The 27,186-nt window shown below is 37.8% G+C and overlaps 1 protein-coding gene across 1 annotated transcript in view; it reads left to right on the top strand.

The window, feature by feature from the left end:
• Positions 1-26,986, top strand: part of LOC119428486 (plexin-A4) — a 94,777-nt gene extending 67,791 nt beyond the window's left edge. The window contains exons 5-6 of the mRNA XM_037696167.1: positions 23,433-23,682; positions 26,861-26,986. Of these exons, the coding sequence (XP_037552095.1) occupies positions 23,433-23,682; positions 26,861-26,986 (376 nt within the window). The remainder of the gene's footprint in view (positions 1-23,432; positions 23,683-26,860) is intronic.
• The last annotated feature ends 200 nt before the right edge of the window (positions 26,987-27,186 follow it).

The raw sequence follows: 27,186 nt of genomic DNA, 5'->3' as shown, positions 1-27,186 counted from the left end.
AATCAAGGTCAACGTTAAATCAGGTCTTTGCTTGTCCCACCCATAACGTCTGATTTGCTCAATATAATTTAATGACATGTTATACACATTTGTACCCTCACTAGACAATGTGTCACTTAATCACTGTGGCTCAAAGGTCAAGGTCACAAATTAAGGAAACTTTTTTAACAAGGTATTTGCTTGTTTTGGCCATTGCTATATTTTGCTGTACTGCTATAGTTTGTTGATGGTCGTATAATGTACCATATACTGTACTTTTGTTTTTTGTTTTCTTTCTGGTCATTTACTGAGTCTTTCGACTTTCACAGTATAATAAACAATCTCTCTGTTACTGCTGTGTGCACATGCAGTTTGGTTAGGGTGCTATTATCTCTCTGTCAAACTAATGAACAATGCTGGACGTGTAGTGTAACAATCATTTCTGTTTCTGTTGGAACGGGACGTTGTCGGACAGCGTTGATTCTTCAATAAAAGATCTACAGCCTGGTGAGCTCTGTTTTATTGAAATCCTTCTCACTGGCAGAGGAATTCAGAACAGAAGTATAAATATGTTCAAGCTTTGTGCTTCTTGGTTCTTAAATCTAAATGAAACAAAGTTCGGGTGTCTGATGCATAAGAAGTGTTTTAACATTTTAAAAACAGCTGGAGTTTTGTACATCTAAATAATCGCGCCATTTGTCAGAGTTTGAAAGCCAATTCTGAAGAAATTGGAAAACTTCTATTTTATGATGTGCATTTATTGGTTGTTTGTGTCTTACACTGAATTTATTTCTGTATTGTGAAACTATATAATAAATGGGTTCCATAGTGGACTGTAAATATTTTGTCCATTTTACAGATACTTTTGCAGTGTGCCCTTCAGATTCATTTGTTTTGTAGATGTGTGTGTTACATAATGCACAACATGGAAAAATTAAACTCTCATTTCACATCGTCATTTTGATTCTTGTTCATTTGGGATTTTGTGCTTTTTGTCCATTTGTGTATTAATTTTGCGTACTCTGGATGTTTGCAGACGTGCATGTTCTTCTTCGATGCATTAAAGTAACCATCATGTCAGTTGGAATCCTTTGGCGTACAAAGACACGTGCACTTCCTTCCACGCTTCAGGGAGCATGTCACTTAGTCTGACCTGTGGAGTTTTGGCACCAGATGTCTCCAGCTGGTGCTAGAGGAGACATATGCTTCGTCCGTGTGTGTGTATGTGTGTGTGTGTGTGTGTGTGTGTGTGTGTGTGTGTGTGTGTGTGTACCTTGGCACTTTCAATAAGCACTGGTGTTTGTTTTTACCTTATTGCTTTTGCCTTTTCATTTCCAGTCTTGGTTGTTTTTCTTCACTCGTTTTCATTTTATTGTTGTCTTTTTGATTTTGTCATAACTCCCTGCTCTGTATTTGCAGGTATTATTATTATTATTTTTTGTAAATAAGCAGTGTCTCGCTGCATTTGTTTATCAAGACCAGTGCTATTGTTGTTTTAAGAAAATTATTTGCTCTAACTCAACAACTTTGCGCTTTTACTTTTACCTAAGGGAAGAATTAAGGAAAACATATTTATTTTATATGATTTCACATTTTTTAAAGTGGGTTATACAGAGTGCACATAAATACATAAAAAAATATTTAGGACATTTTCATAAAATTAATAGGAGTTACTTTAGTTATAGTAGAATGTTATAGTTTGTCTTCCTTTCAATCATTTATGGGGCCATTTATTCTTCAGCATGCACAAAGATATTCCTTTACTTTGTACTTCTACATTATTTAGTAGCTTGTTGTGATAGATGTTCACAATGATAAGGGATAGTAATGTGTGTGTGAGAGAAAGCTGGAACATGTAAACATGCAAGAGAGATTCCCCTTCGTGATCTGTGGGGATTCTTCTTCCATTGTTTATCTCTGTGCATGTCTCCCATGGCAGTAGATGATGAATCATAGACTTGCCTGATCATGTACCGGAACAACCTCTCTCTTTTTTTTTTTTCCAATAAGGACATCATCCACTATTCCATAATAAAAAAAATAATAAAGTGTGTATATCATCTCGTTGAGTGTAATTGTGTAGTAGTTTAGTACAATCATCTGCTGAGTGTGCCAGGCTGTGAACACTGTACTCCTAGTTTTAAAATGAAAAACAAAGAGTATGAACATTTACTACAAAAACTAGTTCAGCATTTTTAAATGCGTTTAATTCCACAAATTTATCCCAACTTTCTAACGCTTTTATTACAACTAATTTAGATGAAAATGCATTTATAAGGACCTCCTATAGGTTTTAGTTAATTCAACGTTGTGCTTATTATACTTCTAACACAGAAATACAATTCTTAAGAATTTTACAACTATTAGTACTGTTGCTACTACTAAAATGATTTAGCTCATATTACAATGAGCTAACTTTTGTTTTAACATCTCCCACATTGTCCATGTACGCTACAAAAAAATTTGCAAATACAACCACTAATACTTCACTTAACTGCTCACAAAATCAAAAGGATTAGTATTCCTTTAAAATAATGCATATACTAATAATAATAATCCCTTTATTGCCAAAGTTTTAAACTAAGATTTTTTTTTACAATAAAAAAATAATGATGTTCTAGCCCGGGTGTCTGCAACCTTTAGGATCAAAAGAGTCATTTCTGCCCTTTCATTCACTAAATTTAAACATGTCCAGAACCACAAAAATCTGCTACAATTGTCATTATCAACTGGTGGCCCATGGGCCACTTCATGTATGTTAGAAGGGGCTTTTCTGGCCAGCAGGCGTGAAATTATAAAACTAAAAACATCCAATGATTGTTAACGTTTATTAATTTTTGTACACGTCGAGACAAAAGAAAAGACTGGATTCCATCCATCCATCCATCCATCCATCCATCCATCCATCCATCCATCCATCCATCCATCCATCCTCTGTACTTGCTTCTTCCTTTTCAGATCGCAGGGGATCACTGGTGCCCATATCCAGGTTGCAAGTCCATCACAGAAGATTGGACTCTTATAAAGAAATAAAAACATATTATGTTGGCAGTTATTTATTTATTTTTTAACTAAAACAATGAACTGTGCAGGTTTATGCATTTAAAAAAAAATTGTGGTGTAACTGAGTATCTTACTTTGACGAAATAAAGCATAAAGTTAAAGTGAGTATAATTTACTCTGTGTATTAGTACTAATACCCACATATCTGCAAAGGAAATTACAGGAAAACTGCTAAAACTAGTAATTTTTGTTGTGGATATTACATCCTATAAAATTCAGTTTTATCTTAATTTTAGTCAAAGCTTGAAAGAGCTGCTGCGGAGGGACCAAAGAGCCACATGTGGCTCCAGAGCCGCAGGTTGCAGACCCCTGTTCTAGCCACTTTGAAAATAATATTGTGCACAATCATGTTGTGAGAAATGTCATGCCTTCAGAAATGTGCTGTAAAAGACACAACTACTACCACTTCACATTTGAGCTGTGGTGGTCATCTTGAACTGGACTGACTGGATCAACTGTGCCCATTTATGAGTATTGACACATTGTATATGTGCTCCCATTCGTGAGTCCACTTTTACTCTCAAATATTTTATTTTTGTAATCACATCCAAACCAAATGTGTGATTGAAAAACATGCATTCGTGTTCTGAATGTGTTTGACCCACCTCTGTCTGAAGGAAAGTACCACCCTCTCTTGTGGCCTCTTTCCGCTGTGGTGAAACAAACAGTAATTTGTTCCACTATGTTTGTTTACAGTTTGTGACATCATGGCACCTTCCACCCCTTTCCCCTGCCATTAAAACAGGATTGTCTGTTTTTGCCTCAGCGAGGGAATATAGAGTGCACTTGTCCTTATTTATATGTTCATGTGTGTATCTTGTTAGAAGCCAAAACACTAATCAAGCTTAAAATTAGATGTTATACCTGTGATGTGTCATGTTTTTCATTTATTCATTTATTTACTTTAGACAGCTTAATAATGGTAGCTTGCTGATGTATTCTTGCTAATATTTTACATGCCATTGGTGCTATCAGCTAAAACTCTAAAACTTTAACAGCTTCAACTACAAAACCATACATTTACCACACACACACACACACATATAGTTGTGTGATCAGGGTGAAATTGACTGAAGTTTGTGCAGTCTTATTGCTTTAGTTTAACATCACAACATCTAGACGGCGGGCAGTAGTAGCATAAATAATATAACACACATATATGTAGAGTCGTATGAACCAACATGATTAGTGCAGTTTTTATGTATCATTCATGAGCACAGACACGTTTAAATTTTTAATGATAAGAATTCTCAACCAAATTTGTCTAATTTTTACCAGTTTGCTAAATTATTATGGAAAGATGAACTCATTCATGGATGTTGTATGAACTGAAACACATTTTGGACTCCCGAAAATCTTTCAATAAGTCATGCACCTCCTAAATCCATAGTTATCACAAATAACTGTATATCCTTTGACAACAATGAATAGGCTCCAAAAATGTGATAATGACTTGATTAAAAGAGCAGACTAACATTGAGCCAATGTTGAGAATTGTCAGACCTAGTCCACTCTAGCAGCTCATTACTCATCTATTCTACTCTCTGTTAAAGGTTGTGGTAGTCTTCTCTATTACTGAATAGTTTTAACAGCCAGCCTCCCTGGAGATCAATTAGTAGTTTATAGAAGAGAGGAGAGAAACAGGAATATTGCCTGTCGTAGTGGTTCATGCTCTGATGTGTCTATGCCAACATTTCCTTAATTAAGCCAAAAATATCTTAAAAGAGTCCACAACCAAAACATTTGTTATTTTGTGGGTTCAAAAGTTACTTTTTAATATTCATGTAACATTTTATGAAGATAACTGACTCGGTCTGAACTTGGGCTGCACTAAATCAGTTCTGTGAGGAGGCAAAGCTTTCTTTCCAGGAAAACAAAACCATTTGGAAAAAAAATGTGTTCCACATTAAACTGGGGCTTATAGCAGATTTAAGTGGGACTGTTTCAAGGAAACAATGCACTGATGAAAGTCGTTACTCTGAGTTAATGGCATTTAAAACACTGTGGCCATTTGGGTTGGAACATAGCCAGTACAACAAAACAACACAGTATAGACAAAATATATGTGTGTGTATATATGTATATATATATATATATGTATATGCATATATATATATATGTATATGCATATATATATATATATGTATATATATATATATATATATGTATATATATATATATATATATATATATATTAGTGTTGTACTGAAAAAAACGTGTGATTTGATATTGTTGAAATGTTTAAAGTTTAAGCATAAAAAGCTGTTCATTTCATCTCAGCCAGTTCAGCACCATGGACAGAGATCAAGAAACTCCCATTAATTGGCACCAGCAATAAAAAGCCAGAGGTTGTGACTCTTGTTGTAATGGACAAGATCACATTGTTAGCATCCGAGACCATTTCACTTCATGGAAGCACATATAGCAGATGCATTTTCTTTTCCTGTTCTAGGGTAAGGGTTCAGCTGCAAGACTTATTTCGTCATTGTCATACTATATGAAATGCTCACTTCCCCTCAGCTCTGGAAAACTAACTGATTTTGCTTCAGCTATTTGTCCAAAAAAGTTTTAATTTAGTTGAAGCAATGGCTGTTTACTTTTGTTATACTCTTCATGGGTTACTTTGAGGTCTTTAATGCCATGAATGTATTGCAGAAAGGGCTCCGCTAGTACTGCAGCAGTTTAGCTAAGGGTCCATGAATGCTATAGGGTTGCAGAGGCAGCGGCTGCTATAAACTGTAGACCACAAAGCACAGACACAAACATTCAACCCATAATAGTTTGGCTTCAACTGGTCTCCAGATGGAAGAGACAGAGGGAGAGCTAGAACTTGATAAAAGCAACTTATGTTGTCTAGAAATGGAGTGAAAAGAAAAAATAATCAACTCCAAGTTTCTCAGTAAAGGACTGAAGTTTAAATCAATCGTAAAAAATGGAAATTTGTTTTGCGACTGCTTCATTTAATTAGTAAAAGAAAATATTATATATATTTCAACGATGATACAGTAATTCTTAAGCAAACACACTGGTTTTTAATCACAAGTCCAGAAAAATACTTTCAGGAATAACGGTGCCAAATATTGGCTTTGTGTGATTCTAAACATCTAAATCACTAAATGACAATCTAGTATGATGAGAAATGCTCAGTTTGTTCAAGTAAAGTGTCACATTCATGAAGGTTTAGAAAAAAAAACAACACTTTGGCATGACAGCGTGTGAACATGTACATGCATCTAGTGCTGACAGATGTGAATGTGGGTGACAAGGAGTTGATGACTTATCATTTTATTCCACTTCCAGTCACTTAATAAAATAATCTATGCAAAGTGTGTGACTAAATTTGGAGCAAACATAAATATTCATTTTTTTAATTATTGCAATTTGTGTGTGAATATCACTGATACGCAATGAGCTTCATCTGTCACACACAACTGAACATAACATCTCCAGAAAGGCAGAATACACCTGGTTTTTCTTTATTATCTCCATGCGTAACACCATTTTTCATTAACAGGGTTTTGACTTAAGCAGGCCACATGTGCCCAGAGATGGACCAGGAGGTAAACTCCAATCCCAGCAGGCTTTATTGACCCTGCTTCCACAGACACAAGTATAGTGCTGTATCCCCCCCACTGTTTCACCTCTGACACTAAAACATAGGAAACGATGGGAAGCACTTGAACTACTGGAAGCTAGGGATGATTTTTTTTCTTAATTTTCTTGTAAACATGAAAACTTTGCTCTTCTGTTTGTAACCCTCTGTGTTTGACATACCCGGCAATCCACTTTACTTTATTTTTCTAGCTCCATCTATTCCAAAAAAAAATAAAAAAATGCACTGGAAATTTCATAAATTATCATTTCGAATGTCTAGAAAGTGCCTTCATCAACTGAAGTTTTAGTTAAAATACGTGCAGTTGATTTTCTTCTCTTAACCTTGTTTGAAGTTCTTTATTCGTTGGACAAGTACACTGGCTGAAAAGATCTGATCTTTATTTTCATCGTGCTCAGAAAGAATGTAATATTCCTTTCATATGGGAGTGGTATTATTAATACATGAATAGATTGAGTAACCTTGAGTCCCTGGCTCCCAACACTTCATACTCTCTTCGGCGTTGCCATGGTAACGCTGCAGCAGCTTCTTGCAGCGTCTGGGTGCTTTCTCAAAAGCCCAGCACAGTTTTCGTTTCAGTGGGTTTTGTTTTCTCTGAAACTTTCCATCTGCATTAAAATGACCCAACTGCTTGAGCCACCACTGCAAAAATAAAGCTGTGCTCAAATGTGTTGACATGTATACTGTAAAACACAAAATGTGTCTTCATGATGTATTTTATTGCCTTGAGATGGAATAGAGTTGTAGCCATTTTGGTCAAAACCTTAATTACATTATGTGCAATTTTGTTGTATTGTGAGATTTTGCAATGTGTAAGCCTTTGAGTATATGTTGGAGATGGCTATCTACTACCACAGCTAATTTAGTTCAATATTTGTAAATCTGACCAAGTAATAGTGATTTATAGTGACAGCCCTGTTGAATTGTGGGAAATCCTAACGTTCATCAGTTTTAGACGTACATCCAATAATTTTTTTCCCGTTTCTGTCGAATAGTTCATGAAATGTTTTGCTAACAGAAAAGTTTGACTCGAGTATTTAGCAACAAAGTTCTAAATTTTCTGTTATGGTAATAGCTGAGCATCAGCCCCATCAAATTTAGCTCAACATCTGTAAAATTGACTGAGTTGCTGTGATTTTTGTGTTTGCATTGCCTGTTTTGCTTTAACAGCCTTTTTATCAATCAGGTTGACTCCAAAGGGAATTAGTTTAAGCACATCTAATGATACTTTTATTAAAATGTTTCTAGTTCATTGGATGATTTTACTGATGATACAGTCAAACACGTGGGCTAAAACATAATAAACATAATAATGGAGAAAAACGAAATCTGTTTTTCATACAATAGTATACGCTTCGGTCACCATTCTCCTGTTTGTCCTGAACATTTCTGCTAAGCCTCGGGCGGTTGTAAGGTCTTGAGCTCAGCATCTTTAGGCCTGTGTCTAACCACACTTTACAAGAAGCCGGCAGCTCACAATGGCTGTCTCTGCTGCAGCTATAGCTAAGCCTCAACTCAGGGGAGTTGGTCTCGTACCTGAAAAACAACAGCGAAGGAAACATTTGGACACCGCATAAACAGCCGTCTCTGTGGGTTTATATTTCTCCCACTCTTCTCTTTGCAGCTAATTTCTTGTTCTGCTGTTTCCTCTTTTTTTTATTATTCATGTCACATTCCTCCTATTCCCCACAAATTCATTGCTTGGCAAGTCAGTGCCTCAGCTTATTCTTTTTAATCCTTCCCTATTTTTTCATATTTATTTTCTTCCCCCCCCCCCCCTTTACCACTGCTTACTCCCCCCTTCTCCTCCTTCCTCTTCTGTATCCTGCTGTACTCCAGCCAAGCTCCCTTTCCCCATCACATATCTTTACCCGGGCAGCGCTGCCAACAATTAGAAGACATTACTGCCAATTGTGCCACCTGCGGCCCCCTGAAAGGCTGGAAAAGAGAAGAGGAGGAGACGGCACTATGCCAGTGGAGGTGGGGTGGGTGGTTATGGTGGAGAGGTGGAGTGCTTTACAGCTTTTTGGACACTGCCACAAAGCACAGTGTTTAATTACCAATAAGCTCTGGTTTAATCAGTGGCCTGAATACTGTTGGATGGACAGACTGCAACTGTCAGTTTCTTTGTTGGGGGTTTAAACTTGTAGGAATAATATTTGTGTGCATAACAGATTAAAACTTTTGATTGTAAAGGAGTTAATGCAGGCTTTGTAATCAGTTGGAAAAGTTATTACATGAGGAGGATCTTTATAGATTTGATCGTAACTTTGTTGTTATAAATATGAAACGTTGAGAAGAGGGATGTGTGAGCGCCCATCTTGACACCTGCATTTTGGCCAAGAGCTGGCTCAAATGGTGAATTGCATGCATTGTGTGCTGCAGCTTGAATCGAAGTAGTCCTTTTAGGGGGGATGGGGGGGGGGGGGACTCTTGTGGAGAAATCGAGGAGGTGTCCGTGATGAGATTTAGCTCACAGCCAAAACCAATTCACTACTCCTCCACACTGGAGAGGGGCTTTATCCCCCCTAACCTGCCCTCCAGATGACAGGCCTGAGTTTCTTACACATGCAGACAGCAACACACATAAGACACAGTTTCTGTGTGCACTTAGTGGTTTTTGCATAAAAATGGAAGAAAGCCCCCCCCCAAAACAAACGGTGTAAGTGCCAAGTTGGTGTTGGAGTTGTAATGCTGTTTAGTGCAGGCTGAAGCTGGTGGCCAGATGAGAATGTAATCCTTCATTGTGTTATAAATGGATCAACCAGGGAGTTTAGTGAAGCCTGGGGAGCCTCTAAGAGACACATATTTGTTGTATTCCATGTTAGGACTGAATGGAGTGATTTTCACTACTGTTTTTAAGTTGCTGTAAGACGCACTAGAACTGCTTCCTCAAAGTTTCTTGTGTGTTTGTGTCCTAAGAGCATGAGCATCACATGCAACACACTTCACCCTCCCCAGTGAATAAATGATGTTTCATACGCTGTGCCCTACGGTGGCTGACGGGTGCACAACAGCTGCAAACAGTGAAGACGTTTTTCAACCGCAAATAAATATCATAAGAAGAAGAGGAAGGAAGATGTTTGCCAACCGCAAATATCACAAGATATCTTTCTTCCTCCAAGTTTATTTTTTGATTTGTTCTTTGTTCGACTGCCCCTAGTGGTCTGGAGCACTTCCATTTTGTGGAGCAAGTTTGCAGTTGTTTTTACTGTTTGCAACATTTGCAATGTTTCCATTTGTTTTTGTGTTTGCATTAGTTTTTTTGTGTTTGCATGTTTTTTGTGTTTGCATGTTTTTTGTGTTTGCATTTGTTTTTTGTGCTTGCATTAGGGGTGTAACGGTATGCTAAAATCACATTTCAGTTCAGTTTCAAGGAGGGCTCAGTTCGGTTAATTTTCAGTACAAAAAAGGCCAAAATAAAGACTTGCAAAATGTTTACTTGGCATATTTTCAAAATAAACGAGTTCAGTCATTACAGACTTCTTAGCTGGAGGAGATCTGGGAATGAAGAAGACTCAGCTGCTATCATCCTCAGACTGCAAACAACACAGAGCTTTAAATTGGGTCGGGCTTGTTAACAATCAGTTTTAGCTTTTTCATAAGGTGCTGCTACAACTTTTTGGCTGAAGTGTTGAAGTAATGGGATGTTGTAGCAGGGCTCAATAACTTTAATCATATGCTTAAAGCCGGCACATCAACAGAATTTGGACGTAGGTCCAGAGCTTTAAAAACTCGTACAACTTGTGTTATTGCTCTGGACCGATCTGAATTACCTGATAAAGGTTGTTTAAATGCTGCTGTTATCAGTCTTTGCACAAAGCTGCTAGAAGAGACGTTCACATTCAGATTATGTCATTTCAAGCACGTTAATGAGTTTGACGTGTTGCCTGCTGCAGATCCAATCTCCATGAAACAACGTTGACCCACAGCTTTGGATTTGTCCACTTGTCTTTTAACAAGAAAGCCATAATGTTCCAAAACAGGAGACCACAATGAGATGGCTTGTTCGTTTCCTGCTAGAATGTGAATGCTGCGTGTGCTGCAAGATAATAGCGCCGTGCTGAAACACACATAGGAACTTTAGTTCCGCGGTGCATTATCTCTCGTTAATAAAATTTAATGAGTGAAAAAATAACCAAAACAGTACACACGTGGACCGAACCAAACATGCTGTACCAAAACAGTTCAATGCACCCACGTGTACCGTTACACCCTTAGTTTGCATGTGTTTTTGTGTTGGCATGGTTTTTTTGTGTGTGTGTTTGCGTTTGTTTTTTAGTGTTTGCGTTTTTTGTGTGTGTGTTTACGTGTTTTTGAGTTTGCATCATACATGTGTTTGCTGTGCATTTGGCTGTTTGGTGCGCATTTGCACCTGTTGGCCACCGTAGTGCCCCCCATCCCTTGCAAACACACTTTTCTTAACCCTATTCATGGACACAGAACCTTGTGATAGATAACACGTGTGATAGGTTGACCCTGGTCATTTACCAGCAGATGCTTCGAGGTGCTTTGCAGAAGTTGACGGCATGCCGTTTACTTTCAGCCTCACATCTATCTGTTCTCTTTCCATCCTGCTGTTCTCCATCCTCAGTGGCTCCCTCCCCATCTCACTTAAACACATCTCTAGAGTCTTGATGAGTAATTGCTCAGGGCTTTGGAGAGGAAAAAAAGGATGGAAAGAAAAAGAGGGTATGAGAACATGAGAAACAAAGCAGGAGTCAAGGAAGGGTGAAATAGGTAGTGAATCTGTATGTTCTGTTGTGTGTAAGTTTGTGCACATTAGAAGGTACACGTGCATACTGGTGAGTGTGAGCAGAGGCAGAATGTGTGTGAGGCACTGGGGATCATTGATCTACTGAAAGTGCAATGTGTGTACTGAATTAGAGGAGCAGGCACAGAGCTTTCTGTAAAACACTCCTGCAGTTATAGCTCTTAGCACACTGTATCTGTCTTTCACTCACATACGCACATAAACATGCACACTCATCCACACAAATCTATATTTGGGTGTTACTTACACTATCCAGACTGAGTGAAAGGGCTTTTATTTATGCTTTCTGTGTGAATTGGAGACTGTCAGTGAGTTTTCATAGTGCAAACCTGGCTGTATAGAAAATGGATGGATTCATAAAGTGCTAATGATTCAATACGTTTTGAATTTGTTTGTTGCCATTAAGTTCAAAAAGTCAAATGTGTGTTTTTTTTCTTTTTTACTTTTAACACAATGAAAAGTTAAAAAAAATAAAATATATATATATATATATATATATATATATATATATATATATATATATATATATATATATATATATATATATATATATATATATATACATATATAAGACTTGTGAATACAACCTTAACAAGACTTGAATCACTACAGAAGAAAACATTAATAGTCCAAAGAATGTTTCTATTCACTTTTACAATTAGATTCATTTTTGTCCAGTTAAATTAATGGACTTTCCTTCTTTGTCATTCAGCCTCGAGACCGGGCATATTACCACTGAGAGAATGAACAGAACAATGTAACTCCTAATGGACACAATCTGTCCGACATGCTTGTGCAATCAATATTAATTCTCTTATCGGAGGCTCAAGCTCCATCCCATTGTTTAACCATTCAGTCACATGTCACCTGCTTCAGCCTGATTGCAAGTCTGACACGCCAGATTAGTGTGGCAACCAATAGGGCGACTGCAAAGGAGTTGGAGCTTATTTTCTGTTGTGGCAAAAAATGGTTTCTGACAATAAAATTATTTGTGGAATCTTATTGTGAAGGGCCCTTAAGTTACGTTGATCTCTGAACAATGCCCATGAAAACTGCAAATACCTTTTTATATATTGTTAATGTCAAACAACTTGGCAAGCGTATTTGCCTCATCTGCTGTTTGAATATTCATAAAGACCCACTTTTTTCAGAGGTTAAATTGTTAAAATACCTTAATTAAAGAATATTAACAAGACAAACAGCTCATCATTTATAACACATTATTCTAATTGGATTAATCTTCATCCTCAAGTTGACTGCCCAGGCTTTGGGCAAAGTATAGCAGTAAGGTTGTCAATATATTTTTATATTTTTGTGAAAGATGAAGCGTTGTGTTTAAATTTAAGAACAAAAATGACAAATGCAATATATCACAAGACAGAAGTGAACGCTGTCTGTCTCAAAACATTTAAAGTTACAGGAAAACTGTGGCCTTGAAGAAGTTTACAGTGGCAACAGAAGAGCCAGAGTTCCTAACAATATAAAACTGTTTGATTGCCATGCTTTTTGTTTGAGGAGTTAAAAAAAATTAAATACTAGAAACAAGCATAAGGCATTGAGATCTTACTCCAACCCATCTGCTGTTGACCATTATCATAATGAACTAGCTTCCATCTCCATACAAATTACTGCTTAAATCCTTAAGAGCTTCTGACAATCCTAATGTAGTGTCTCCAAACTTCCCTTAAATGACGTATTGATTGTGCCAATCAATGAACCTAAAAAGCCATAAGTGCATCTGGTAACCATAATGGTGGCACTTAAGAGAAGAATGCATGAGGTTAATATTCACTAAGCATCATTGTCTGTGATGAAGAAAGGAGGGTGTGGTGGGTCGAGGAATGTGGTGCAGGAGAAGATAAATTAGCAACACAGAGAATGAGTGAGGCGGTCAATTAAAATTCATAAGAGACTGGGGAGGTGAGGTGGTGAAGTACTTGTATCATGATGAAGAGGTGAGTTTGATCAAAATGCAGCAGATAAAACAATTTTAGAATTCCTCCAATTTTTGCTCCTTTCTTTTAGGAAATCTTATACAATTTTGAACAAAACTTGCAAAATTTGGTTACATTCTTGCCTGCCATTAGTGAATATAGTAGTTCCTCGATTATCACGGGGGTTACATTCCACACACCATCACGATAGGTGAAAAACCGCCAAAACAACGCTATAGTTATTATAATATTTATATATTTTTTAAGGCTTTTAAACCCTTCCCACACTCTTGCAATGTTCTAAACTCTTAAACCTGCGTAATTTTAAAAACATATGTATTGTACTGAACTGCAAAATGTTACTCGCCACCTCTGCAGAACAGCAGCTCTGTTCCGGTTCTGCAGACCTACGCTGCAGCGACGAAGCCCACCGCCCCCGTCCAGGTTCATGTGCATGTGGATTATTGAGCTTCAGGATTATTTGAGACTTTCCTGCCATTTCTGTGATCTTAATAGATAGCGTAGATTTGTGTTGCAAAACTATTCCTCCATTTCGGCAGAAAGCAACGGCCGAAAGCACTGTTGGCTTCTGGGTAATGTAGTTATTTTCATTGGCATTACAGTGTAGGCTTATTGAAAGAAAACTACAAAATGGTGGCACCTGTCCAAAGTTTTTTTTTTTGTTTTGTTAACTTTTTATCCCGTACCATCCCAATCATGTGAGGAATATTAAAGTTGACCATTGTTGAAAAATTGTGAAAGAGCGAGTCCGCGTACGTTGAACCGCAAAGTAGCGAGGGACTACTGTAATGTTGTTGTTTTTTTTTATAGAAGCAACTGTTCTTCTATCATTCAATGCTGTCCACCCTCTACATATCCTTTCATCTTTTGTCTCCTTTGCCTGTTCTTTGTTCAACTACTTTTGGTGCTGAGGAGTGATGACTTGTGTCAGTTATGCTCTGACAAATAAACTATGAATATGAAGAAACAACAATATTCCACATTAAGGAAGACTGTGCATTAATTCTCAATTGTTTCTGGGAGTGGAGACAAAAAGAGTATGACAGGAAGTCACAGGAAGAGTAGTCTATATTTGCACTGACTTTAATCTATTTGTCTCTTCTAAAACCTCACTTATCAACTTATGAGTCTCAAAAAACTGTTTGATATCCGTTTACTTTTCCTTGTTCTCAACCTCAAAGTTGATCCACTTTACATTTCAAGTATTGTTCTCAAAACAGAAGTATTAATGTTTGAAGTGTGAAATGTAACAACTAACAGATCTTGGAACTTACAGTACTACCAAGATAAGATAAGACATTTCCTTCTAGTACAAAATACTGTAAGTTGGTAAAGGTCAAGAAACGGTGACTTGTAACAATGGGCATGAGAATTTGTCTGTGCTAAACAGGCTGGATATGCAGGTGCATACACCTTCAGGGTTGAGGCTTTAAGTCTTATTTATATGTATAGAAGTGCATGTCTGTCTAAGAAGGGGCAAAGAAGAGGTTAAAAAGAAATGAGAAGATGAAAGCAGGAACAGTAAGAGTATTAAAGGGGAGGTGGGAAGCCTTTAGATCTAATCCCTAAAAGATGGTCTCACGTAGCTTTTAGGTATTCTACCACCTTGGAAAGCCCTGAAGGCCTTCTGTGGCACATTCCCAGCCCATAGACTCATGCATGTTTTAGAAGGGTTCACCTCAAGAGTGGGGGGTGGGGTATTGACCGGTCTAGGATACACAACAACCCACAATAGAGTGCAGAATGGAATAAGAGCCTCAGAGAGCATCCCTAAGGAAAACTGCCTAACTAGCACCCGTCATATTTCATACTTTCTTATTCCCACCTCTTCCCCTTACAAGCTTTCAGGACTGCAATACTCGAGGATGAGGGGCTTCATGTGACAAAGTGCTTTTCCCTTGATTGCAGCTGTTGGAAATAGTCAGATTTTTTTTTTATTATTATACTATCAGCCTTTATGTTTGTATCAGAATATAATTTGAAATACCAGAGAAGAATAATGCTGTTATGATCAGCTAAATGCTAACACAAAGGAAATCTGTGGGACAAGTGACATCTAAAGTCTCATAAATTTAAGTGCATTTTAACTGATGATTCTAACTAATAACTAGCCTGGCATATGTCTAAGCATGTGCCACTATCGATCCCCAAAACCACCAGCCCTCCCCCCTGTCCCCACCACACACACCTCATACACTTAAAATTGTGTTGACACAATACACATGACCTAAACACTGGAGGGAGATTATCGGAGATCGGGTATCACATTTAAGCATCCCTTATGTCAGTACTCATTATATTATGTGCACTTCTACATTGCAACACGTTTATTAAAAATAAAATAAAATTGAGAGTGCAATTTGTGATGCCGTCTACCTTTTAACTCATAAAAGTGCAGTTTTTTATTTGATTTGTTGTATTGGCTGGTTTCATTATAACTTTAATTTTATGTTATCTTGCTGGCCAGAATTTAAAACCAATTTTTATTTTTTTATTTTATTTAATACAACTTTGTATTTGATCAGTAATCATTTAGGCCTGCTGAGTGAATTTTTTGTCATACCACACTAATCAATCAAAATTGTTAATAAAATGCCTTTTGATTGATTTAGCTTCAAGCTGATAACATTTTAACATTTTTTTTGGGATTTGGAATAACTCAATTTGTTATTTAAAGATATTTAAACTGTCGTTTCATTTTCAAATCGACACAGACCCCTGTTTACTGCTTCATTAAAGTATCCTGACCAAGACTCCAAAAGTCTCCATGCAGTATCACTGCAGGCATCAATAAATCCCTGTCAATGATGTCCTGAGGCCCAGTTCTTTTCTTCTGACCCCAGTGATCTTAAATGGTCTAGACACTTCTAGCTCTATGACACTGTAGCACTCTGAAGGGTCAAGGGTTAAACACAATGCAGAGGAGAGAATAATTGCCCCAAGTGTCAGCCCTGGGGCAAAGCCCCACAGGCATACACTCTTACACCCACGTATACACATATAGACTCTTGGCCTTATGCATGCATGACTTGTCCCCATCATTATCCAAACAATAGAAGATGTCAGCTGCGTAACTGAGGGATTGCACTGGTAGATCATGGTCTCATGTGACTCTGCGGATATCAGATGTTATATTATGTTTATACTGATGTCTTCATTAGATGCACTTAGAAGAACTTGAACTGATCGAGGTTGTGACACAGGGCAAAGCATGTCATAAAAAATACTGACAGCATTATGAAAAGTTGCACACAGTATATAATATTTGTATCACTTTACTACATAGCTTTGAGAGATAGCCACAAAGTATAATATTATAGGACAGTTAAGACTCTTGATAATAGCGATGCCAGTAAATATTTAAGAGGGTCAAGAGCTGATGTCCCCTCAGGCAAAATATGTTTGGGATTATATGTCTCCTCTCATGTGGTTTGTGTACTATAAAGTGACCCAAGCTTACAGTTTTTGACAACCCTTCCTGTGTGCATGTAAGCACCATCTCTTTCACACAGTCACACACACACTGGTGACATCTGACCTCAATTAAGAACCAGAGGTTGCCTGAGGGAAGGTGGTGAGCTGAAAATGTGGAGACAACCGCATACGGTTAGAAACTGGACATTGGCCCCTATTGATGGCAAACAAAGGGTTATGTCTGGGTTTTGCTCCATCTTTCATCATGTGCATCATCACCAACAACCAAAGCATCCACTCGTCTTTCATCAGTTTTTTTTCCTTCTGTCGTTCCAGAAGTGATTAATGCTCTGGCCTAATGTCTTCTTAGTTCCCCTTATCTTCATGAACTCTTGGGCTTTTTCATTCACACTATCCCAAAGATAATGTTGATGACAGCACTGAGTCTACTGTGATTGCACTTCAAAGTTGGACCAGTTATGGATTACATGTCTAATGATGCAATGATGAAAGTTTTCATTCAAATGGAGCTTTACCTCACTGTATTTTGACAGAGATATTAAAGGATGAATTAAAAATAAAAATTTTGATGGACCAATTCCAGATCCACTCTAAACTTCTAAACCAAAAACACATTGTAAGCGCAGTAGTATTGTCTTTCCCTGCAAAAGCAAGAGGTATAACCATGCAGCTGATAAATTGTGAGGCTGTTTTCATCAAGGTTCATGCTCAATAATCCAGGTAGAAAAAACAAACAAGGTTCAGTTAGGGCATATGGACGTTTTTTTTTGTTTTTTTTTTTAGATGTTTCATTCTTCAACCAAAAAACTTCATCAATCTGAGGAGCCACCCCAAACTGAGTCCCACAAGCAGCACAACCACATGGTGGACCTTTCATTCAACCTTTATACAGGTGAATCCCCATGAGCCTCGGGGACTCATTTACAAGAGAGACCTGAGACCAACCGGTTTACTGGTGATAAGATGGTTGATGTGAGGCTGTTTGTACATTTTTTTTTAATTATTGTTTGAAGTTTACATGTCTGTAGCTTGTATCTCAAAATTTATTCCATATATGTATATATACAATCACAACTGTTTGTCTTTAAATAACTGTCCATGCTTGCTGTAAATGCTCCTGTTCTCTGTCTGTACTGTTGGCTTTAATACTCATGCCCAACTGGGCAGCTTTTCGCCAATCTGCCAATTCAACAGGTTTGACTTTTGCAATAGAAGACACTTCACTTGTTTTATTGTATTTTATTTTTTAACAATTTTGCTTCATTGTCATGAACATATATAAAAGTAAATAAACTTATAATTTTTTTCTTCATAAGTCCACTGTGACAAGCAATCGGCCATCAGGGCACTAACAATCAGTCGTTAAGCTGATGGTCCTCCTTTTGCATGTGAACAACTAGTTTTGGTTGTCACCAGCAAACTTGTTAATCCACTATGAGAAGGTGCTATTTATAAGACTGAGTTTGTTGCAATTCCTCAGGCTGAAGAAGTCTTTTGGATAAAATATTAAATTTTTCAACTAAGAAGAATCCATCTAGAGGACCTGACTCATCCTTGTTAGCTTTTTCTACCTGGATTGAGCATGCATCGAGACGTCTTAATAAGTGCATTTCTACAATTTAATTATCGTGTGGCACCCAGGACTATTTGACTGTTAAGACACCCCCCAACAACTTTTCATGCATTGTTTGTGTTTTTGTTGTGTAACACTCACATTTTAAAAAGTAATTTATGATGCTGTACCACTTTAAGCCAGTAGAGGGCAGTAGTGGCGCACTAGAGACGGACTTTCCAAGCTTTATACACTAGCGCAGTTGCTGCGTATGGTTGGGTCAGCACTGAAGCCATGTTCTGTGTATTAGAAATACTGTAATTGTTAGTGGCCGCTAGCCTAAATTCTATCTAGCGTTAGCCTCTATATGGAGGAAAATAGGCATTTTTACGGTTGTTCGTCTATTGTGATGGAACATGTTTTATTTTGTACATAATGTGTAGCAGAAACTGTACAGGTAACTGAATACTCAACGATTAGTCTGCATAGGATAAATGCAGAAGCAGCAGCTCGGTTCAAGCGCGAGCTGTACAGTTGGGTCAACACTGAAGCTATTAAGAAGTTGATTTCTGTTATTCACAGAATAATGCACTCTGTTACACAACAATCAACGTGTCTGTCGTCACGTGTGTAACAATTACAATGTCAAACAAAATATTTTGAAAGCTTTACAGCCCAGTTTCAATTTGGTTTCTGTTCATTTACACTCTTAAGCTCAGAGTTATGCACAAACTGACCTTGCATGTAACAACAAAGTCCATGCTTAATAATCCAGGTATACAATCCAACATTTTTCAGTCGGGTCATCTGGACAGTTTCTTTTTTTTTTGTGCTGAAACGTTTCGCCTTTGATCCGGAAGGCTTCATCAGTCAAGGCAACACAACAAAAAAACTGTTTATTCCCCCAACAGCTTACTCCAAAGTGGAACAAACCAGTTATGTTGTGATAAGTTGATCTCTTTGTCACGCCCTCTCCTCCATTGCCTCCAGTGCCCCCTCCATACATGACCTCAGCATGTATGTGCACAAGTGTCCTGCACATACATGCTGAGGTCATTAGACATGACATGCTCTGATTTGTCAATCATCTCTGGCCCAATTAAATGCACAAAATACTATGGGTTTGTTGTTAGGTGTGTTTATAGGGCCTCAGACTTGACGGTCCTTGCTGACTTTTTATGCTATATTCTTTGTTTTATACTACTACATAAGAGCGGAGTAGATGTTAACTCCCACGTCCCATTTATACACTGTTTAAGTAACTAGGCTAGTATGATTAATGTTCATGAGATGATCCATTGCTATTCTCCTTTCTAGTGGGTCCCACAGGGAGCTCCATGCTCTTTGTTTCACATAGGTCGGCTTGCTAGCTAACAGCCTCCTACATACTGAATGGTTACCGTGATAAATGATTAACAAGCAGCTTTGGTAAATGACGGCCAATTGATCATTTATGCCATAACTAGGGAGAAAGACTTAACAGAAACCAGTGGGGGAGAGAAAATGTGTTACTGCTGTGTCTCTGCAGTAGTTCCACTTGATCACCATCCCAAATGAACTGCCCAGCTCTGTTTTATTATGTCTCTGTATGGTTTTATTAATCTGTCTTTACTCTAGCTTATCACTTCATTAGACAAAATGAATTCAGTTTTCATTCAATGAATACTCACAGCTAGATAGTTGTTCCTCTTGCTGACTGATGCCTCTTCTCAGGGGTGTTTTATGCAAGTTACCTGTACTTCCTCTTTGTTTGTGCTCCAACTGCTCTGTATTTCGCGTTCAGGATATCAGAGCCTTTCCTGGCATCTGTGTCCTGTTGCGTTGCTGGTTGCTGAGGTTGTCTTGTGGCATTGGCAAGACACAGACATGCGTGCCCCACATCAAACTGTGCTCACCTTGGGTCCATTTCATTAACCATCAATGGCCATTTCCACATCTCTCAGCATCTTTTTGCACTTTCTCCTCTTCTCTGCTTCCTGCTCCTTTTCCCGTGGAGACAGCCGTGAAACACAGTCTCATTTTCCAGAGAAATCTAAATGAAAAGATACTGCCAACCTTTTCTCTCGGCTGCCACACCACTCACTATAAATGCTGACAAGAGACTCCAGTACCATTTCTGACCTTTTACAAAGCTCTCAGTACACACTCACACACATCTTTGCTATTACTGGCGGTGCCTTTGAATCAGCAGAGTCTCGGATGGTGTGGAGGAATGTAATGACACACAATGTCACTTCAATTTTAGCGCTCCTTGGCCATGCTGCCACGTGCACCATTTGTTCTTTATTTAAAGCAAAAAAAGGGGGTTGACTGCAAGAAAGAGAGGAAATGTAGAAACTTGTGAGGGAGTTGATTTAATGTATTTCATGTAAATGAATCTAAAATATTTATGTTTGCCTTAGTGATTAATTTAACCTTTTTCCACCAGATTTCTGATTGTAAAGCCACGCATAAAGCCCCCATCACTGTCCTGTTTCCTTATTGCTACTTTTATAAGCTGTGCATATTTCATAAAGACTGAGTTTTCCTTTAATCATGTCCTATGAACCAAGATGGCTGTTGGGAATCCGAGAGGCTGTGGCCCTAAATATTTTTTTTATGGAAATACTACTCAGACCCCATACACAGTCCCTCCTCTGGCCCTCTGCTCAGTGATCAATAAATAATGGGGTGAAGTTGTGAGCGTGTGCAGCTAACAGATTGTGTGAGAGAGGGAAAATAGCAAGGAGGGAGGGAAGAAGGATGCTTGCAGCATTGCAAAGAGAAGCTGTGTTAGCTGTTGACAGCTGGAAAGTAGAAGATGCGGGTGAGAAAGCGATCAAGAAAGGCTTGGAAAAAACAGTAATTTGAAAAAGTTTTTTATATTAATCAAATTAACAGACTAACAATGCTTCATAGTTAACATATGAGGATGTGCAAACCTTAGATAAAGGCATTTGATGCAAGACTTGTCAAATGATATCTTTTAGAATCTAAGATTTGTCAAAATTACATGGATCAAAGATTGACGATGACAAAGAACATAAGACAAAATATTAAATGTAGCATTAATTCAAGCAACACAAATCTGGTTTAATTTTCTTTAACTGACAGTGGAATAACTTGAGATGATGTGGTTTTTGTTTTTTGCTTCTTGTGTCTTTATTCTTCTTATACTCAAACCTACTGCTGTTTCTGTCAATTACATCCAAATGTCAGGTAATTACAGGCATATTAAGAGCAGTGATTAGCTGCTGTGAAATAATGTTGTGGATTCTGTAGGTGATTAGAGCTGTAGTCAAGTGTGTGAAAGCAGTGAGCAGAAAAAAAGCAAGGAAGCCCTCTTTGTTGATCCTTAAAGTATGTTGCATACAGAAGCACATACACATGTGGAGGCTTTTTCAGCCTTGCTCACAGTCTGATACACAAATACAAACCCTACAATTCTCATATTTACTGTTCCTTGTCTACCTTCTATCTTGTTTAGAAAATTGAAATGCTAATTTGTAAAATGGAGATTAATGTCAGGGTGGCCAGATATGTTTTGGCAATTTGAATTTGAAATGGGAAAATAAGTTGCTCCAAGCGAAGCACAGCAGGTCTCACAGTGAAAAGGGTCGTGCTACTGTCATGATAGATGGAGGCCGTGAAGAGAGAGGTGGATTGATGTTCTTCCATGCGTCTTGCTGCATTGCACTCACAACTTGCAATGGCTTATCATCCTTTGGGGTTTCAGTATAGATTTTCTCTTTTTTTTTTAAACCAGCTCTAATCTGACGCAAGTGGTATGTCTCACTAGCCTGTTGACATCTAGAAACACCTTTGGGTGCCTGAAAGGAAGAGTCAGCCCTTTTGTTTGTAGCCAGAGGACACTTGGTACAATTTTTGTTTCTCTTCACCAGAGTAGCAAAACCATAAGCTTTTGTTGTTGAAGATTTAAACCATAACATGTTAGTTTATAAATTCAAACAAAATATCAGCAAACCTTGTTACAAAAAGCTATGTTTTCATTCTGCAAACTTTCTAAAACAGTATTTTCTACTAGTTCCTGTCAGCTAAAGGCTAATGCCTGTTTGGAGAAGGGATGATCAGTATTTACATTCAGCTTATATTCAGCTTTTTCTGCCCTAAATACAATGACAAACACACTTAAAGTCAGCGATTGCCCTTAAAATACTGTCCCCAAACATTTAATCTCAAAAACCTTTTTGTTTCCCAGTGACTTATCTTCAACCTGCACAGGGAACTATTCTTCTATTTCTGCTTTGTCCTTCACTGCAGCCTTGACATTTCCACCATTAGTGGATGTGAGACAAACACACCTTCAAGTTGTGTTTTGGCTGCACAGTCGTGGCTTTTTATCACTGATCCCTGCCACGCTGTCTGTTTAAAATTTCTATCTGAGGACGCCATGGAGCAGAGTGCATTCTAACGTGTGATGCACTTAAGTGCTTGAACACCTCAGGGCATTTAAAGGCATGCAAGTTTTTAAAAAGCAAGGCTCATCCTTTGAGTATTGGCAGGAAGCATCACATCAATAGTGGTTTAGGCGGCGCTGCACTCAATTTACTCAAACTTGTTTGCTAAAGTGAAAGAAAGACAGAATTGTTTTGGTTAATCATTATCTTAATGAGGACTTGGTAAATAAAAGGCCTTTTGTAAGTCATAGCATCATGGAAGCATTTATCTCCTAAAGGTAGATTCACCTATAAAATAACTTGATGCACCTGAATAATGTGATACCTAACGGCTATTTCTGGCATTTCTGTAGCCGACAGTGATTAATAAAACCAATGTTGCTGCATAAACACAAATAGAAAGCCAAAGAGGCAAAGACATCCAGATAAATTGTGAGCTTTCAGAGAAAAAACATTTGAGTTCAAAGTATTTATCTTACAGTCAAGGTATTTCTTGAAAGATAATCTGTAGGGGACAAGGCTATAGCAAAGAAGTATGATTATGTATATTGATTTGCATGTCTAAGGTGTTTAAGTGTGAGTAGGACTCATAAAGGTGTTATTTATTTTTTTTTTTTAAACATACGGTGAATGTGTACAGCTTACTCTTGTGTTGTTTGTCCAGTGGCTATAGTCAGCAGGGAGTGAAGGAGAGTGAAAAGAGAGGCTGTGCCAGCAGGCAGTGTTATTCCCCGCAGGGAGTTCTGATTAATGAATCACATCTTTCTAACCTGAGGCTGGTGCTGTGCTGCTGTGTTTTAACAACGCTGCAGAGCACCAGTCAGCTCTGTGCCAGCCTGCTTCACTGGCACAACATGGGCACAGGAGATGGGTGCCGTTACTGCTACCTGAGAGTTGGCACATTTGCATTATGGGTATGACTGGAAACTGTTGGGCAAATTAAATAATTTACCTACGCTTGTGGTTACTTTTTCTGTTATAAAGACAGTCCTGAATAAATACAGTTACCGTTAAATGTGTTGTACAAATTAAAACAAAACAATCCTATAAACAATTGAAAATGACAATCTAATAAAAAATGTTTTGGCTATTAGATCTTATTTGTTTTAATTGCTAAATTAACGTTTGTTTCCCCTCGATTTCTCTCTTTCTTACATATTCCCTGATGTTTGCACTCTTCACCTTTGGAATGACCCTCCCCTGATATAAGGTATGTAAATAAAGACGCCAACACTGCCCCTCTTTGCCAACAGAAATTTACACGAAGGTGTAACTTTATATATAACACAACAGAGGACATCAAAATGTAGATGTTTAAAAAGTTTCACTCTATGAATATCATATTTACACGTTATTCATATGATCGAATTTTGTTTTGTCCCAACTAAAAGATTTATTGAGCTTGGGGTATTTACCTGAATTATCAACATTAACTTTTTAACAGTGACATCCTTATTTACTGAACTGTCTCTAAATAGTTAACAGGTTTTAAAGCAGATCCTTTCAGTCAAACTGTGCTTCAACCAGTGACTTTTTGATGGATCAAATTAAAATGTTTATGCTGATCTGTCTTTATTTTTTTTTCATCAAATAAGCCTTGACTGAAAATGATAGACATAATATAAAACTTGATGATTCAATGGTTTGTGTGATTGGTGTGACCATGTTGTTTGGGTCATTGACTCCATGCTCACAAACTTATTTGAAATTTGCAGCAGGAAGAACCGGCGTCATACTTTGGCTTGTGCGTTATTTTAGGATCATCTATCCTCTCTTTGTTGTGCGCTCTGTTAATTGTTTTTGCACATTTGATGTGTGAAATGTTGCTCCTTGTATACTTGATTTGGACTGGCTCAATAAAAGTGTCTGATCTATGTTGAATGCTGGTGAAACTTGGTAAACAGTGAAGAAATGAAGCGTGCGTTTGGTCATAAATACTGTTTGATTGTATTGATCCAGAGGGACTGGTCCCTAATGATAACTCTATGTCAACCTGTACTTCTTGCGGCTGTGCATACATGTTCACACCTAGATAACAAGATGGCTTGAGGCAAATGTTACTGTGCATTGTCTTGTGTTTACTATCACACACTAGATCCACAGAGGTTTGTGTAATGACTCTGCAGCTCTTTGTAGTTAGCACTATGTTGTGTTGGCTTGTGCAAATGGCAGTGTTTAATGTTTTATGCTTAGAGGGTTAGCCCTCATAAAATCTACATGTACACATGTTAGTCTGCATTAGATGGAAAAGTATTGATTGTGTGCTGCAATAAGCTTGTGCAAAATGGGATTTGATGCACAAAGAACCCTGAATTGACCTAAAAAATGTATTTGTGTGTTGTACAGGGGTTTTGATGATATAGTCTCTCATCCCAAGCGTTGATGGTCTGTTCTATCTATATGGAAATAAGAAAACAAAAAAACATACATTGCATGCAAACTCAGACGACTTGTGTGTTTTGATGGAGATGGAGGTAGCCACGTTTCAACAGATCCTTTTGGCTTATTGCTTGTGGTGCTCCTTGTCTAAATAATTTTAGTCAGTTTGCCAGTGGCCGCTCATCTTTACAACTGGTGAGTTTGATTAACTTCAATAATATAAGTAAAATAATATAAATCATCTTGACTTTTGCTGTTTTTGTCTTCATCTTCCTCATTGTTTTCCATACTACTTTGCATGTAAAACCCTGTGATACGTTTTGTCACAATAGTGTTGTCAGTAACTGCAGACGTAATGTTTTTCAGAGTAAAATCCTCTATTGAGCTAGCTCACATGTCTTGTCCAGTAGCAATAGTTCCCAACCCAGGTCCTTGAGGAACACCATCCTGCATGTTTTAGTTGTTTCTCTGCTCCAACACACCTGATTCAGTGATTTAATTACTTCCTCATGTTCTGCAGAAGCCTGTTAATTGCCTATTCATTTAAATCAGATGTGTTAAAGCAGGGAAACATCTAAAACATGCAGGCTGGTGTTCCTCAAGGACCAGGGTTGGGAACCATTGCAGTAGAGGTTTGTACCTTGAGCCTGAATCTTGGATATATTGTTTTCCTTTGTTCTTAACTAGAAAACTATTTATTATCTTTAAACTTTCTAATTAGCAGCTAAGGTCACAGAAATATTATGTTGCTCAGAAATAGTCTCCTAACATTTACTTTCATCATGCTTGTCCAATATTGCCATCTTGATCTCTTCACACCATTCTTTTTCCTGCTTGCCCATGCTCAGTGTGGTGGTGATTCTTACTACAAATCATTTTAAGCTAGATCCTGACATTTGCTTAGTTTCTCCTCATGGAAGACACACTAGTAATGAGTTCAAACAGTAATAAAACATGTCTTCAGTTTTGCTAAATGTCCTGGGATTTATCTTTTTATAAATGCAGTTTTTATTGCAGCTCAATCTGACAAATGATTTCTGTTTATTGAGATTATTTGAAGTGAAGTAATAAAACATTGTGCTATGTATTAAACCAGAATTGCTGCTAACTATAGCGTACCATTTTGTCTCGCGTGTAGTTTCATCATCAGCTGTGTGGCTTTTGATGCAGATAAATCGATCACTGTAGGGATGGCTGCTGCTCTTACTGTTATCAGAATTTTAAGTAGGAGCTTTTAGGCGTCTTTAGCCACTTTTTCCCCCTCATATCACAGAAAGTCACTAAACTTTTAAATGCACTTCTTTGGATTTTAGTTTTCGATTGCTGTTGCTATGTGAAAATGTCAGCCACAAAATACAAAGTACCTGTTTTGTCAGGTCAAAAGAGCTTGTAAATGGCACAGCCTCACATTTTTTTGTGTATGTTCTTATTTACTGTAAGTAGTTATTTTTTTCTGCAGATGTTTCCTGTATTTATTTGTCATTTTTAATGATGTATTTTTCTAAAATTGTCCATCCTTTCTCTCTGCCTGACTAACCCTCCTCGGTTCCTGCTGTGCCCTCCTTAAAATATCCCCCTGTCCCACCCCATCCTGCCAACACCTGCCTTCCTCCACCCCACCTGAGGACTCTGCCAGTCTCCCACCTACTGTACAATGTCATTCTCCCTCTCAATTTAATTGCTCATGTGATAGTGTAATGCATGCTAATTTAGGCAGATGAGATGTGTAGCGGTGGAAATGCCACATGTCCCAGCGTGGTGTCATGTGCTGGTGTGATCACTCCTTTCTTGGTGGAGAGGCAGTGGAACAGCAGGCTGGACAGCTGGAGGAAGGGGTGAACAGGAAGATGGGTGATGATACAAAGTGATGAAAATGGAAGTTGGAAATGCAGAAATTAGAAGTGTTTCTTTACGTTCTTGGTGAAACAGATGAGTTGCAAATGTTTTGTTTACTTGAGAAATAATTCGGACCTAAAGAAATGCTGTTTGATTAAAGTCAGAGGGGTTAATTACCAGATTTGTTCAGTTTCTCGGCTACC

The sequence above is a fragment of the Nematolebias whitei genome, chromosome 22, assembly GCF_014905685.2.
Source record: "Nematolebias whitei isolate Nwh7 chromosome 22, NemWhi1, whole genome shotgun sequence".
Lineage (NCBI taxonomy): Eukaryota > Metazoa > Chordata > Actinopteri > Cyprinodontiformes > Rivulidae > Nematolebias > Nematolebias whitei.
Note: the sequence above shows the minus strand (reverse complement) of the source record. Positions and strands in the feature narration are given on the sequence as shown.